The sequence below is a fragment of the Octopus bimaculoides genome, chromosome 25, assembly GCF_046866305.1.
Source record: "Octopus bimaculoides isolate indiv1 chromosome 25, ASM4686630v1, whole genome shotgun sequence".
Classification (NCBI taxonomy): domain Eukaryota; kingdom Metazoa; phylum Mollusca; class Cephalopoda; order Octopoda; family Octopodidae; genus Octopus; species Octopus bimaculoides.
Genome location: NC_142952.1, coordinates 19,303,096 through 19,316,586, shown reverse-complemented (window position 1 = coordinate 19,316,586; position 13,491 = coordinate 19,303,096). Strand labels below are relative to the sequence as shown.

The following is a 13,491-nucleotide window of genomic DNA, read 5'->3' as shown; positions in this document are numbered from 1 at the left end:
CAACTTCTCACACCTACCCTACAATCATCATCATTGTTTAACGTCCGCTTTCCATGCTAGCATGGGTTGGACGATTTGACTGAGGACTGGCGAACCAGATGGCTACACCAGGCTCCAATCTGATTTGGCAGAGTTTCTACAGCTGGATGCCCTTCCTAACGCCAACCACTCCGAGAGTGTAGTGGGTGCTTTTACATGCCACCGGCACGAAGGCCAGTCAGGTGGTCCTGGCAACTGCCACACTCAAAATGGAGTATTTTACGTGCCACCTGCACAGGAGCCAATCCAGCGGCACTGGTAACGGTGTCATTCTAAAAATAAACGATTGCATCATCAAAATCTTGAAACTCTGAGATAATACATGATCAATTCAAAAGTAATATGAATATAAAAGAGCATTACATTTGACACAATAATCTGAATACTAAAAGCGTTAATCCTTTAGCATTTAAACCAGACATATCAGACCCAAATTTTCTACCTGCTTTTTGTTCAAATCAGCCTGATATGACCTCTCACACCTACCCTACAATATCATTCTAAAAATATATCGTCACATCTTGAAGCTATGAGATAATGCATGATTAATTAAAAGGTATATGAATAAATAAACATTACGCTTTTGTTGTGAGGGCAGTTTAGATTAATCAGTCTTGAGCGCCACAACGCGTAATCACGGAGTTGTGAGTTCGAGTCTCATAGCTGGCCGCCAACACTTTTTTCTGCAAAATAGGGGTAGCTTATCCTGTTCAGGCTATATTATTAGCATTATCCTGCGTTTGAGAATTTAAAATCACTTCTTTAATAAACATTACGTTTGACAGAGTAATCTGAATGCAAAAGGGTTACATAAAAGTGGTCTTTGGCAGAGCAGAGAAAAATTTGGGTGCCACTGGTCAAACAAGTGCTTACCGTATTTCTCTATGGAAAATAACTAATCATCATCATCAGTCTGCTTTCCATGTTGGCATGGGCTAAATGGCTGTCAAGGTCTGAATTGGTTCCCATTTAGAGTTCCCAAAGACTAGATGCTTATATGTATCCTTTGGCTTAGGTTTTACAGCTGGATGCTCTTCCTAACATCAACTACTATTTGGAGCTCACTGATGAATTTCCTCGTTGCACCAACACTAGATAGGTTGAATAACTTTTGATATAAGACAGAACTAGAGGGACTTGGGACTTCATAAACCTGCACTGTCTTTGCTCATTTAGCTAACCACTTAATAGTATGAACTATAGGTTGTGGTGGGGCTTGTTTATACTTAGTAAATGTAAATTTTCTAGTCAGATTCATTAAAAAAATTATAAAATTCTTATGACATCAACATAATACTTTTATTTTAAATAGTTACATTTTATAAAAACTACTTTTCAGGAACAAAATGTAGTTGACTTCAACCTTCTTGAAGATTATGCTCATCTGTTTAAAGGACTTGAATATGGTTTTTGTACCCTTGGCACCTCACATGGATCCATCCAGTCTGTAAGTATTATTATTATTATTATTGTTGTTAAGGCAGTAAATTGGCAGAATCGTTAGCATGCTGGGTGAAATGCTTAGTAGTATTTTGTCTGCTGCTACGTTCTGAGTTCAAATTCTCCTGAGGTCAACTTTGCCCTTCATCCTTTCGAGGTCAATAAATTAAGTACCAGTGAAACACTGGGGTTCATTAGCCCCTTCCCCCAAAATTTCAGGTCTTGTGCATATAGTTGAAAGGGTTATTGTTGTTGTTGCTAATGCAGCTGTAGTAGCAAAGGTGGCAAAGACTCTGCCAGGATTGACTTTGCCTTTCATCCTTTCGGGGTCAGTGAAATAAGTACCAGTCGAGTACTGGGGTTGATGTAATCAGGTATCCCCCTCCTCCAAATTTCAGACCTTGTGCCTATAGTAGAAAGGGTTATTGTTGTTGTTATTATAATAATAAAGATGACGAGCTGGCAGAATCGTTAGCATGCTGGGTGAAATGCTTAGCAGCATTTTCGTTTGTCTAAATTTTCTGAGTTCAAATTCTGCTGAGAATGTTTGTTAGTAACACATAATATTCACTGGTGCTGGTGCCACATGGAAATTACTGGCGATGGTGCTGCATAAAAAGCACCCGCCAAGGTCGACTTTGCCTTTCATCCTTTCAGGGTCAATAAAATAAGTACCAGTGAAACACTGGGGTCAATGTAATCGACTAGTCCCCTCCCCTAAAATTTCAGGCCTTGTGCCTGCATTAGAAATGATTATTTATCTCTTCTTATTGTTTATTCCTGTGGAGGCGCAATGGCCCAGTGCTTAGGGCAGTGAACTCGTGGTCGTAGGATCACGGTTTTGATTCCCAGACCGGGTGTTGTGAGTGTTTATTGAGTGAAGACACCTAAAGTTCTACGAGGCTCCGGCAGGAGATGGTGGCGAACCCTGCTGTACTCTTTCACCAGAACTTTCTCTGACTCTTTCTTCCTGTTTCTGTTGTACCTGCATTTCAAAGGGCCAGCCTTGTCACACTGTGTCACGCTGAATCTCTCCCGAGAACTATGTTAAGAGTACATGTGTCTGTGGAGTGCTCAGCCACTTGCACGTTAATTTCACGAGCAGGCTGTTCCATTGATTGGATCAACTGATACCCTCGTCGTCGTAACCGACGGAGTGCCAACAACAACAATTGTTTATTCCTTCCTTATTTCTTTTTGTGCTGATGAAAGAGGGGTACAGTGGTATGGCCCTTCAGTTATTTAGTTGATTTTGACAACCAGTAATTCTTTCCCTACAGTTTTCTTTGGATGGAGTCACACTCCTTTGGCTCTACTTCACAGTCCTAGCAGCCCCTACTCCATATCTATATAGTGATGTGTGGCTTACACAACATCAGAGGTTGTGATCATCATTGTCATTGTCATTGTCGTTTTAATATCCAGTTTTTCATGGCTGCATAAGTCAGATGGAATTTGGAGTGGTAGAGTTTCTACAGCCAAATGCCCTTCCTGTTGCCAGCTTTCATCTGGTTCCAAGTAAGGCAATATTTCCCCTTGGTAAGGCAGCAAGCTAGCAGAATCATTACCATGCTGGGCAAAATGCTTAACCATCTTTATGTTCTGAGTTCAAATTCTGCTGAGGTCAACTTTGCCTTGCATCCTTTCATGGTTGATAAAGCAACCACTAGTTGAGTATTGGAGTTGATGTAATCACCTTACCCCTCACCTGAAATTGCTGGCCTTGTACCAAAATTTGAAATTAATATTTCTCCTTGGCCAAACATATTTTCCTGGAAGATTGAAAATGAATGTCACTGCTTGTAAGACAGTGACGCTTATTTATATACAATGTCAAGACAAGGAGATACAAGTATATGATCATCCTCATTTAATGTCCTGTTTAGCAGGAGAGTATATGTACTACAGAGTCCAGGAAACTGACCTTATGAGCCTATGGCTCAAGAAGGACCTTTGATTTATATGTATATATATATATATATATATATATATATATATATATATATCATCATCATCATCATCATCATCATCGTTTAACGTCCGCTTTCCATGCTAGCATGGGTTGGACGGTTTGACTGAGGGCTGGCGAGCCAGAAGGCTGCACCAGGCTCCAGTCTGACCTGGCAAAGTTTTTACAGCTGGATGCCCTTCCTAAGGCCAACCACTCCGAGAGTGTAGTGGGTGCTTTTACATGCCACCGGCACGCAGGCCAGTCAGGCGGTACTGGCAACGGCCACGCTCGAAATGGTGTATTTTACGTGCCACCTGCACAGGAGCCAGTCCAGCGGCACTGGCAACGATCTCGCTCGAATGTCTTTACACGTGCCACTGGCACAAGTGCCAGGGCACAAGTGCCAGGGCACAGGTGCCATCACGATTTATATATATATATATATATATATATATTTCTTCTATTTTCCCATCAAAAACTTTCATGGAGCGTCAATCTAATATATTCACTGTGTATTTCCAAATGACTTTTGTTGTTTTTCTATATATATATATATATATATATATATATAATTCCCTATATTAATTATTCCCTTAATAAATTTTTCCCTTATGAGGGTTTTCACGCTAACTACTTGATAAATTCTTATAAAGATTTTATCCTATTTTTAAATTATATATATATATATATATATATGTATATATATATATATACATATATATATATATATTTTATTCTTTTACTTGTTTCAGTCATCTGACTGAGGCCATGCTGGAGCACTGCCTTAAAGGGTTTTAGTCAAAGAAATCGAACCCAGAACTTATTCTTTGCAAGCCTGGTACTTATTCTATTGGTTTCTTTTGCTGAAGTGCTAGGTTACAGGGATGTAAACATACCAATATCGGTTGTCAAGTAATGGCGGGAAATGGGGGGAACACAAACACATGCACACATCAATATATGCATATATACGACAGGCTTCTTTCAGTTTCTGTCTACCAAATCCCTTCACAGAGCTTTGGTCGGCCCAAAGCTATAGTAGAAGACATTTATCCAAGGTGCTATGCAGTGGGACTGAACCCAGAACCATGTGGTTGGAAAGCAAGCTTCTTACCACACAGCCATGCTAACACCTATTTATATATATATATGTGTGTATGTGTATGCAGGCGTAGCTGTGTGGTAAGAAGTTTACTTTCCAACCACGTTTCTGGGATCATAGTGTGGAACCCTGGGCATGTGCCTTCTGCTATAACCTCAGGCCGACCAAAGCCTTGTGAGTAGATTTTGCAGATGGAAACTGAAAGAAGCCCATTGTATATAGACATATATGTATGTTTGTGTTTGTGTTTGTCCCCCACCATTGCTTGACAACCGGTGTTGGTGTGTTTATGTTTCTGTAACTTAGTGGTTCAGCAAAAAGAAATCAATTGAATAAGTACCAAGCTTAAAGAAATAGATAAGTCCTAGGGTTGATTGATTCAACTAAAATTCTTGAAAGCGGTGCCCCAGCATGGCTGCAGTTTAATGACTGAAAGCTAGTAACAGATAAAAGGTATATATATATAATTAGACTCCAAGGAGACTGGTGTTTGTCTGGATAGAACTTGATTTGTTTAGTAAAATTGAGAGAAAGACTACAGTGACCTTGTTGGGTGGAGTAGAAAATTCCAGTGTTTCAGACAGAGTCCTTCAGGGAAAAGTTGACAGAAGTGAAATTATAAAAAAAAAAAAACCCTAAAAAAAACAGAAAAACCAGATAATGTAGAAATAGATATTATCCTTATCTTTCTATCAAAATATTCCACTTGCACAAAAATATTCCTATAACAAAATATCTCCATTGCAGGCCGAATTTGTCCGAGTGGATCATGATTATGTACTGAAAACTGCGGAGGTTGCTAAAGCCAGTGGATGTAAACATTTCTCAGTTGTGTCTTCGAATGGAGCGGATAGGAACAGCAATTTCTTTTACAGGCGAGCAAAGGTGAGTGATGATGGCATCTTCTGAAAGTCATAGATGCTGTTTTTTGATTTTATAAGCTTGTCTACAAGTGGTAGAGATTTTGAATTAAAAAATGGGATCAAATTTGTTGTTGGCAAAATGGTGGATAATCTTGAGGTTTTCTCCCAATTTAGCTGATAAACATTGAAGTTGTATTCTATCAATGCTCAGAAATAAGACTTTCAAGTTACAGTGACTGACTGAGAGCTGGTATTTGTCTGGTTACATGTCTCTGGTCACTTTCCTATTGACCAATATTCTGGACAAGATGGGAGTTTCAGACTGGATATGCAAACTGTAAATGTGGACATACCTTATTAATATATAGCTTTAACCCTTTAGCATTTAAACCAGCCTTATCTGGCCCAATTATTCTATCTATTTTATATTCAAACTGGCCAGATCCGGCCTCTCACACTTTCCTAACAATGTTATTCTTAAAATGAGCAATCACATCATTAAAATCTCAAAGCTATGAGGTCATGCACAACTAATTCAAATCAATGTGAATAAATAAGAATTACATTTGACAGAATAATCTGAAAGCTAAAGAGTTTTATAGAAAGCTCATGAATGGCTGACAAAGATTTTACTGAATGATAGTAACACACCTGTGGCCTTTTTGCTGATTTTTGGAAATGTGTGTCAGCCAACACAGATTATTGTCGACAATAATGTGTAGGTCATATCTTCCAGCAGATTTCTTAGGGTTTGTGTTGTAGTGGTAGTAGATTAATCCTGGGATTTTCCTCTCAAATTGTATAGTTGTACAGTTGTCTACGGCCATCTTAAGTTGTCAGTCAACAGTCCTTTGCTGCTGCACTGCGTCCCAATACAGGAAAGATTTAGAGCATATGGCATCTGTTCTTTTTTTGTTTTCAAGGTACAGCTAAATGTAGTGTTTCTTTTACTTGTTTCAGTCATTAGACTGTGGCCATGCTGGGGCACTGCCTCGATTGTCTAGTGTGTGTGTGTGTGTGTGTGTGTGTGTGTGTGTGTGTGTGTGTGTTTAACTCAGCAATATACTTTTAAGTTGGCATCTGTTTCATTAATATATACAACAAACAGTAAGAAACCAAGTGCAGATCCTTGCAGGTGGGGGTGGGGTGGGGGCTCCACATGTCATCGCTTGATGATAGTAAAAGTTTTTGTAGTGATGATGGTAGTAGGGATAAAAGGCTGATGATAAAAGGTGATGAAAGTGGTTGTGATGGTGGTGATTTAAGGTTGTCATTGAGGTGATGAAAGTGATTGTGGTGATAGTGGTAATGATGGTGCTAGTGGTGATAATGATTGTTTTATACACACACACACTCACACACACACACACATGCATGCACATGCACACATTATATAACGAATACAAACAATGAGACACTGTTTGTCTTTCTTTCAGGGTCTTATGGAAGAAACTTTGAAAGTTATGCATTTCCAGAGACTCTCCATATTTCGACCAGGGTAAGTGATTTGCTTATTCTTTCATCATATTATTTATTTGTCCAATGTTAGAAGTTCACTGGCTGTGTAGTATCCAGCACTACATTATCCAAGGTGTCCTTCCATCATCATCATTATCGTTTAACGTCCGCTTTCCATGCTTGCATTGGTTGGACGCTTTAACTGAGGACTGGCAAGCCAGGTGGCTGCACCAGGCTCCAATCTGATCTGGCAAGGTTTCTACAGCTGGATGCCCTTCCTAACACCAACCACTCTGAGAGTGTAGGGGATGTTTTTTACATGCCACAGGCACGTGGGTGAGTGAGGCAGCACTAGCAATGATCACACTCAAATGGTGCTTTTTACATGCCACCAGTACAGGAGCCAGTCTGGCGGCACTGGCACCAACCACATTCGAATGGTACTTTTTATGTGCCAGTCAGGTGACACTGGCACTGGCATCGGCCATGACTATGATTTCATTTGACTCAACAGGTCTTCTCAAGCACAGCACATTGCTTGGCAATTGAAGGGTGCTTTTAAACAGGCCAGTTATGCAACATTGGCATCAGCCATGGCTACGATCTCACTTGGCTTGCCAGGTCTTTTCTAGCACAGCATATCTCCAAAGGTCTTAGTTGCTTGTTGTTGCCTCTGTGAGACCCAATATTTGAAGGTTGTGCTTCACCACCTCATCCCATGTCTTCCTGACTCTACCTCTTCCACAGGTTCCCTCCATTGTTAGGGTGTGACACTTTTTCACTTAGCTGTCCTCATTCATATGTAACACATGACCATACCAGCGCAGTCGTCTCTCTTGCACACCACATCTAATGCTTCTTATGGCCAACTTTTCTCTCAGGGTACTTACACTCTGTCATGTATGCACACTGACATTACACCTCCATTGGAGCATACTAGCTTCATTTCTTTCAAGCCTACGCATGTCTTAAGTAGTCACAGCCCATGTTTCACTGCCATGTAGCATGATTGTTCACACACATGCATCATATGGTCTATGTTTCACTCTGAGTGACAGGCTCTTTGTTACCAGCAGATGTAGGAGCTCTCTGAACTTTACTCAGGCTATTCGTATTCTAGCAGCTGCTCTCTCAAAGCATCCACCCCTGCTACTGACTTGGTCATCTAGGTAACGGAAGCTATCAACTACTTCTAGTTTTTCCTCCCTGGCATGTGATGGAATCTGTTTTCTATTTTTTGAAAATTGTTGGGCATGGTTTAAGGGTGATTCAGCTGCTATTTCTAACATTACAAGTATTGTGTAGATATTCAGTTCTTTTTCTGAAGTTCATTTTAATTATCAAAGTAAAGCTCCCACTTTCAAAATATTCAGTTTCAGAACAAACCAGTTTATGCAGTTTTTTATATTTACTTAGGTATTTCTTTGTGACTGATATGACAAGTACAGAGAACACTGAATACAAAGTTATCTGTTTGTTTGTTTTTACATCTGTTTTTCTCTGCTGTCATGAGCTAGATGAATACATATTATCTAGGAATTATTTTATAGCTGGATGCCCTTCCAGTTGCTAACTCTTGCTGGTTTTTCAAGTAAGGGATTTTTTTCCTGGAACTGTAAGTCCCCTCATACTCCCCCTACCTCCCTCTAATTCATCCATCATTGGTTGCTTCTTATCATTTCCAATGCTCTACAAAACATGTCCAGTAATAGGGAATATTACCTTGCTTAGAAACAGGCAAAGGTTGGTGACAGGAAGGGCATCCGACTGTAGCTAACCTGCCTGAAGAAACTCATTCTGACCCAAGCAAGCATGGAAAAAGTGGATGTTAAAATGATGATGATGAGTTTAAAGAAAGGAGTGATCTTTAATGTTCCATTGGAAAGAATGTGTATGGAAGAAATTTCAGTGAAACAGCATTTTAAGGCAAAAGCTATGGGCATAGCAGTTAATGTGTGTTTATGTATGTCTCTATTGGATTGTCAAATAAATTGGTTTATTTTATTTTCTCCATCTATTTGAATCCCTATTTTTCATCAATAATCTTAACAAATCGGTCAATAACATGTTCTCCTTCATTGTTCACAACTTCTTGCCAATGTTCCACTAGCTTGTTAATGCCTTGAAAGTGGAAGTTACCAGGTCATGACTCAAAGAATCTCATTGAACCAGGTTTTCAGCTCTGTCATCAAACTGTTGGAGAGCTACTGAAAAAGGTGAAAATCCGAAGGTTCTATGTAAAGAGTATATGCTGGATGTGGCAGAACTTCCCAAATGAGCTCTTGCTTTACACTTTTGGTCAAATTAACGTGGGATTGAGCATTGCCATGTTGATGAAGCATGGCATGTAGTCAGTTGGATTATTTCAGCTCTATTGCTTGGTTGAACTGATGCATTTACTGAATGTAAAGCTCTACATTGACTGCGTAGTAGTTTTCAAGTATTTCATAGTGGATTAACCATTCCCAGTTACATCATCTTGCATGGATGCAGCTTTGGTTTGGCTCAAGGTGTTGCTTGCTTGTCAGGACATGACCATTCTTTTCTCTGCTTCATTCTGATGTAAAGACACCATTCTTAATCACCAGTGATGATACAGTAAAGAAATATCTGTTTGTGTCCACAAGTAACCTGGTGTTGAGTGAGAAAACTGGTGGCGATAGAGGAGTGCTGGAGTTTGTCTCTTTTGTTCAGAGCATGTGGTACCAACACACTGAGTTTTTAGACCTTACTCATCAAATGAAGGTGACAGGCAATGGTATCATGAGAGCATCCCAGCTGCTGGGCCAGTTTCCTTGGGGCTTGGCTTGGATCCTCATGGATCCTCATTCAACTGAACAGGCCAGCTGAAACATGGAAGTTGAATTTCCCCTTCCATGTCTGTGCAGTTCTTTCAGTAATAGCATCTTCTCCATACACAGCACAAAGGCAGTATTAGAACCTTGACTGAGAAGCAGATGTCAAAAATGCTCATTTTTTTTCTTACTTGGCACAGCAATTGTCATGCCTGAAAAAGAGGTGAAATTTATTCAAATTTCAAAAGTGATAAACAAAAGTTGTAGATGAAGAATAAAACTGCAAAAAGACCACAAAACACTATAATAAAAACATTTTTTTTGGTGTTAATTCAAGCAATATTGGAAAGAAATAATGAATTTATCTGATAACGCAATATATGTAGGCATGTGTGCACATGTATGTATATGTATGTATGTGTGTGTGTGTGTGTGTGTGTATAAGTGTATGTCATCTTCATCATCATCATTTAACGTCTGTCTTCTAAACTGGTATAGGTTGAATGGGTTGACAGGAATTGGCAAGCTGGAGAGTTGCAGCAGACTCCAGTTGCTTGCTTTTGCATGGTTTCTCCAGCTGCATGCCCTTCTTAACACTGATCACTTTACAGAGTGTGCTAGGTACTTTTTATGTGGCATGAACACCACTGGGGTTGCCAAGTAACTTGCAAGATCTCTCGGCTGGGGGAGGGAATTGTGATTAAGGGAAGTGGCTTTGTGCCAGATGAAATGTTAGAGTATAATAGAGGGATAGATTGGTGTCTTACTGTGGGGATACTCGGCTACCCTAATAACAAAAAGAGAGGAGAGAAAGATAGAGAGGCAGTCAGTGAGAGACAGAGAAAGAAAAATAGATGGTGTTAGAGATGGGGAAGAGGTTACCATTGTATAATGTATATAAGTCTATATGTGTAATTGTTAATCTTATTGTCGTCATCATTCTCATCATTAAGCATTTGTTTTCCATGCTGGCATGGGTAAGACAGTTTCACTGGAGCTTGTAAGTTGGAGAGCTGCACCAAGTTCTTGTCTGTTTTGGATTGGTTCCTACGGCTGAATGGTCTTCCTAATACCAACCACTCTACAGAGTGTACTGGGTGTCTTTTATATGTTACCAGCACAGGTGCCTTTCCTGTGTCACCCACACTGGCTATGACTACAATAGAATAGAATAATATCCTTCTTCATGTTGACAACTATTGGCACTTATTCGAACTATAATTCCATGTTTGATAAGATTTTTTTTATTTGTGACCAAGATTTGTGACCCAATTTTCTTTTCATTTTTTTTTTACCATTTCTGAACTTCCCACTCTTTGTAGCGTTCTGTTATGCGACCGTGCAGAACATCGGCCTGGCGATACAATATTCCAGAAGATTCTGCGACCAGTCGCATACTTCTTCCCTACCGCTGTCACCCTCCCTGTGGAGACAGCTGCTGTTGCTATGTTGAACAACGCAATAACACCTACAAACAGAACATTGGACGTCTTCGAGAACAAAGCAATCCATGTAGTTGCCGGTATGGCACAGCAGTTCTGCCCACCGCAAGAACCTAAGATTTCAGCAGAAAAGACTGCAAGCAAGAAGGAACCAGAATCAGACCTTTGAAGAAATGTCAGAGAAAGAAACGAAATATGGAATATTTAAATTGTGTTTTTTTTTCAGCCCCAAGTAAAGATATTTCTGTACTCTAAATCCATTATTGCTAACCCACAATTTGAAACTTCAACCTTTCCATATGATTTATTTATTTATTTATCTTATTAACTTATTTTAGTACGAATGAGTTTATTTATTGTTTTGAAATCTATAGATTTATTTTTTTTTAATTATATCTAAATTTTTTAAAAAATGATTTTTTTTTTTATTATCATCATTGTCCTAAAAGAAAATATACAATGAATTTATGCCAGGATAAAAGGTATTGTATATACACACACATATTTGTGTGTGTGTGTGTGTGTGTGTGTGTGTGTGTGTGTGTGTGTGAATGTATGTATGTGTGTGTGTGTGTGTGTATATATATATATATATATAATTGAAAGTATGTGTGTCTATGTATATATGTGATGTGCGTAAGATCTGATATGTATATTTATGTGTAGAGCAATCCATGTTACTCAGTCATGTGTATGTATGTATGTATGTATGTGTATATATACACACACACATATATATATATATATATATATATATATATGATACAGTTTTTTCTTTAACTTGGGATAAACGAAGAAGAAAGGTGTAATGCCTGTTGTAGTTGCAGGCAAGCTGATAACTGATGTATAATTCTAACAGGTTTTATCACAGTTGTAAGTCCAGCCAGTTATCAGTGTTTTTTCAGTTATCCTCCTAGATAACGACCTGGCAGACAGCTTGATTGTACACTATATACTCAGTCTTTTTCACTATATACACAGTATATTGTAAACCTGGCAGCCTGCTTAATTTATACCCTGAACACTTACAGTCTATTTATTCGTAAACTGTACATGGCAGTGTGATTGATTACATACTAGCAGTCTGCTAAATTTTAAAAATGGTTGTTTCTCCTCTCCTGCTCTGACCAGTGGTCTACTACAAAGATGTATTTTTGTCACTATGCAATCTCTTCCTGTAGAAAAAAAAAAAAATCATGTGATTACAATAATAGGCTTTTAATGGGAAAAAAAAATTGATATTCTTTAAAAATTAGAAAACCAACAATGTGATTAGTTTAATGTAAATGGAAGGTACAGCTAAGATATATGTTAAATTTGTTATCCAAATAGTGGAATTATTACAGGATATTTAATAACACTTATCTCTGATGAAAAAGCAAAAATCATATATAAATTGTTAAGGTGTATTGTTCTTATTTTGAATTGCTAAGAACTCTGTAAAAAGTACTTCACATTACATGTTAGAAGAACATGTAGTGTTGTTGGATGAGTTGTGGTGGTGTAAACTTTGTACACACCCAGGAATTGTTAATATTTGAAGCAGAAACCCTTTAAACACAACGAGGCCCTAAGCTATGGGATCCTGGGATTTTTGGACCAGGGGTCAGCAACAAGTGGATCATTGAGTTGTTCTCTGTTGGCCTTGGTACCTTTTCCAAACATTTTCCAAATTGAATGTATTTATGGGCCATTGAGCAGTTGATGGCTTTAGATAGTATTTTCTGTCATGAATTGTTTTAATTTTGCTTACATAAGCTTGGCCAATTGTGGAAATAGGAAGATAAGCAGAGATATTTTCATATGTAAAATGAAATAAAAATATCTGGACAACTATTGGGTTGCCAGATAAATTTGTTCATTTTTTTTTTATCTTGGTACTCCATTGTCATGTGTCTGAAAAGAGGTGAAATTTATTCAAATTTCAAAAACAATAAATAAAAGTTGTACAGGAAGGACAGAACTACAAAAAATCATGAAATGCTAAGATAAAAATATTTTGTGTGTTAATTCAAGTGGTACTGGAATGGATTAAAATAACACCCAGTTTAAATCTCAGAAGTGAGCCATTAGAAAAGGAAGTTACTTTTCCCTGTTGTCGAGGCTTTCTTTGGCAGTTGTTAATAGAAAATTAGGAAAATAAGAGAAAAATCTAATAAGAATTACTATTTAATTACAATAAAATGATTAAATAATAAACTTTAAATTAAATTAGATACTTTATAAGTACAAATCCAACACAGAAAAAATACATTACAAACCACAGGAATTGAACCCCACATGTTGTATTCCTGGTTTCATGTCTTTAAAGTGGCTAATTTAATTAAAAGTTTATTTTATAATTGAAATCATAAGCATTTACATTATCACTAACTATTTAGTATGATATAAATGAAGTCCT

At 38.1% G+C, this 13,491-nt stretch overlaps 1 protein-coding gene across 1 annotated transcript in view; it reads left to right on the top strand.

The window, feature by feature from the left end:
• LOC106878646 (protein HTATIP2) overlaps window positions 1-12,860 on the top strand; it is a 29,603-nt gene extending 16,743 nt beyond the window's left edge. The window contains exons 3-6 of the mRNA XM_014927929.3: window positions 1,379-1,486; window positions 5,280-5,417; window positions 6,832-6,893; window positions 10,971-12,860. Of these exons, the coding sequence (XP_014783415.1) occupies window positions 1,379-1,486; window positions 5,280-5,417; window positions 6,832-6,893; window positions 10,971-11,259 (597 nt within the window). The 3' untranslated portion in view covers window positions 11,260-12,860. The remainder of the gene's footprint in view (window positions 1-1,378; window positions 1,487-5,279; window positions 5,418-6,831; window positions 6,894-10,970) is intronic.
• The last annotated feature ends 631 nt before the right edge of the window (window positions 12,861-13,491 follow it).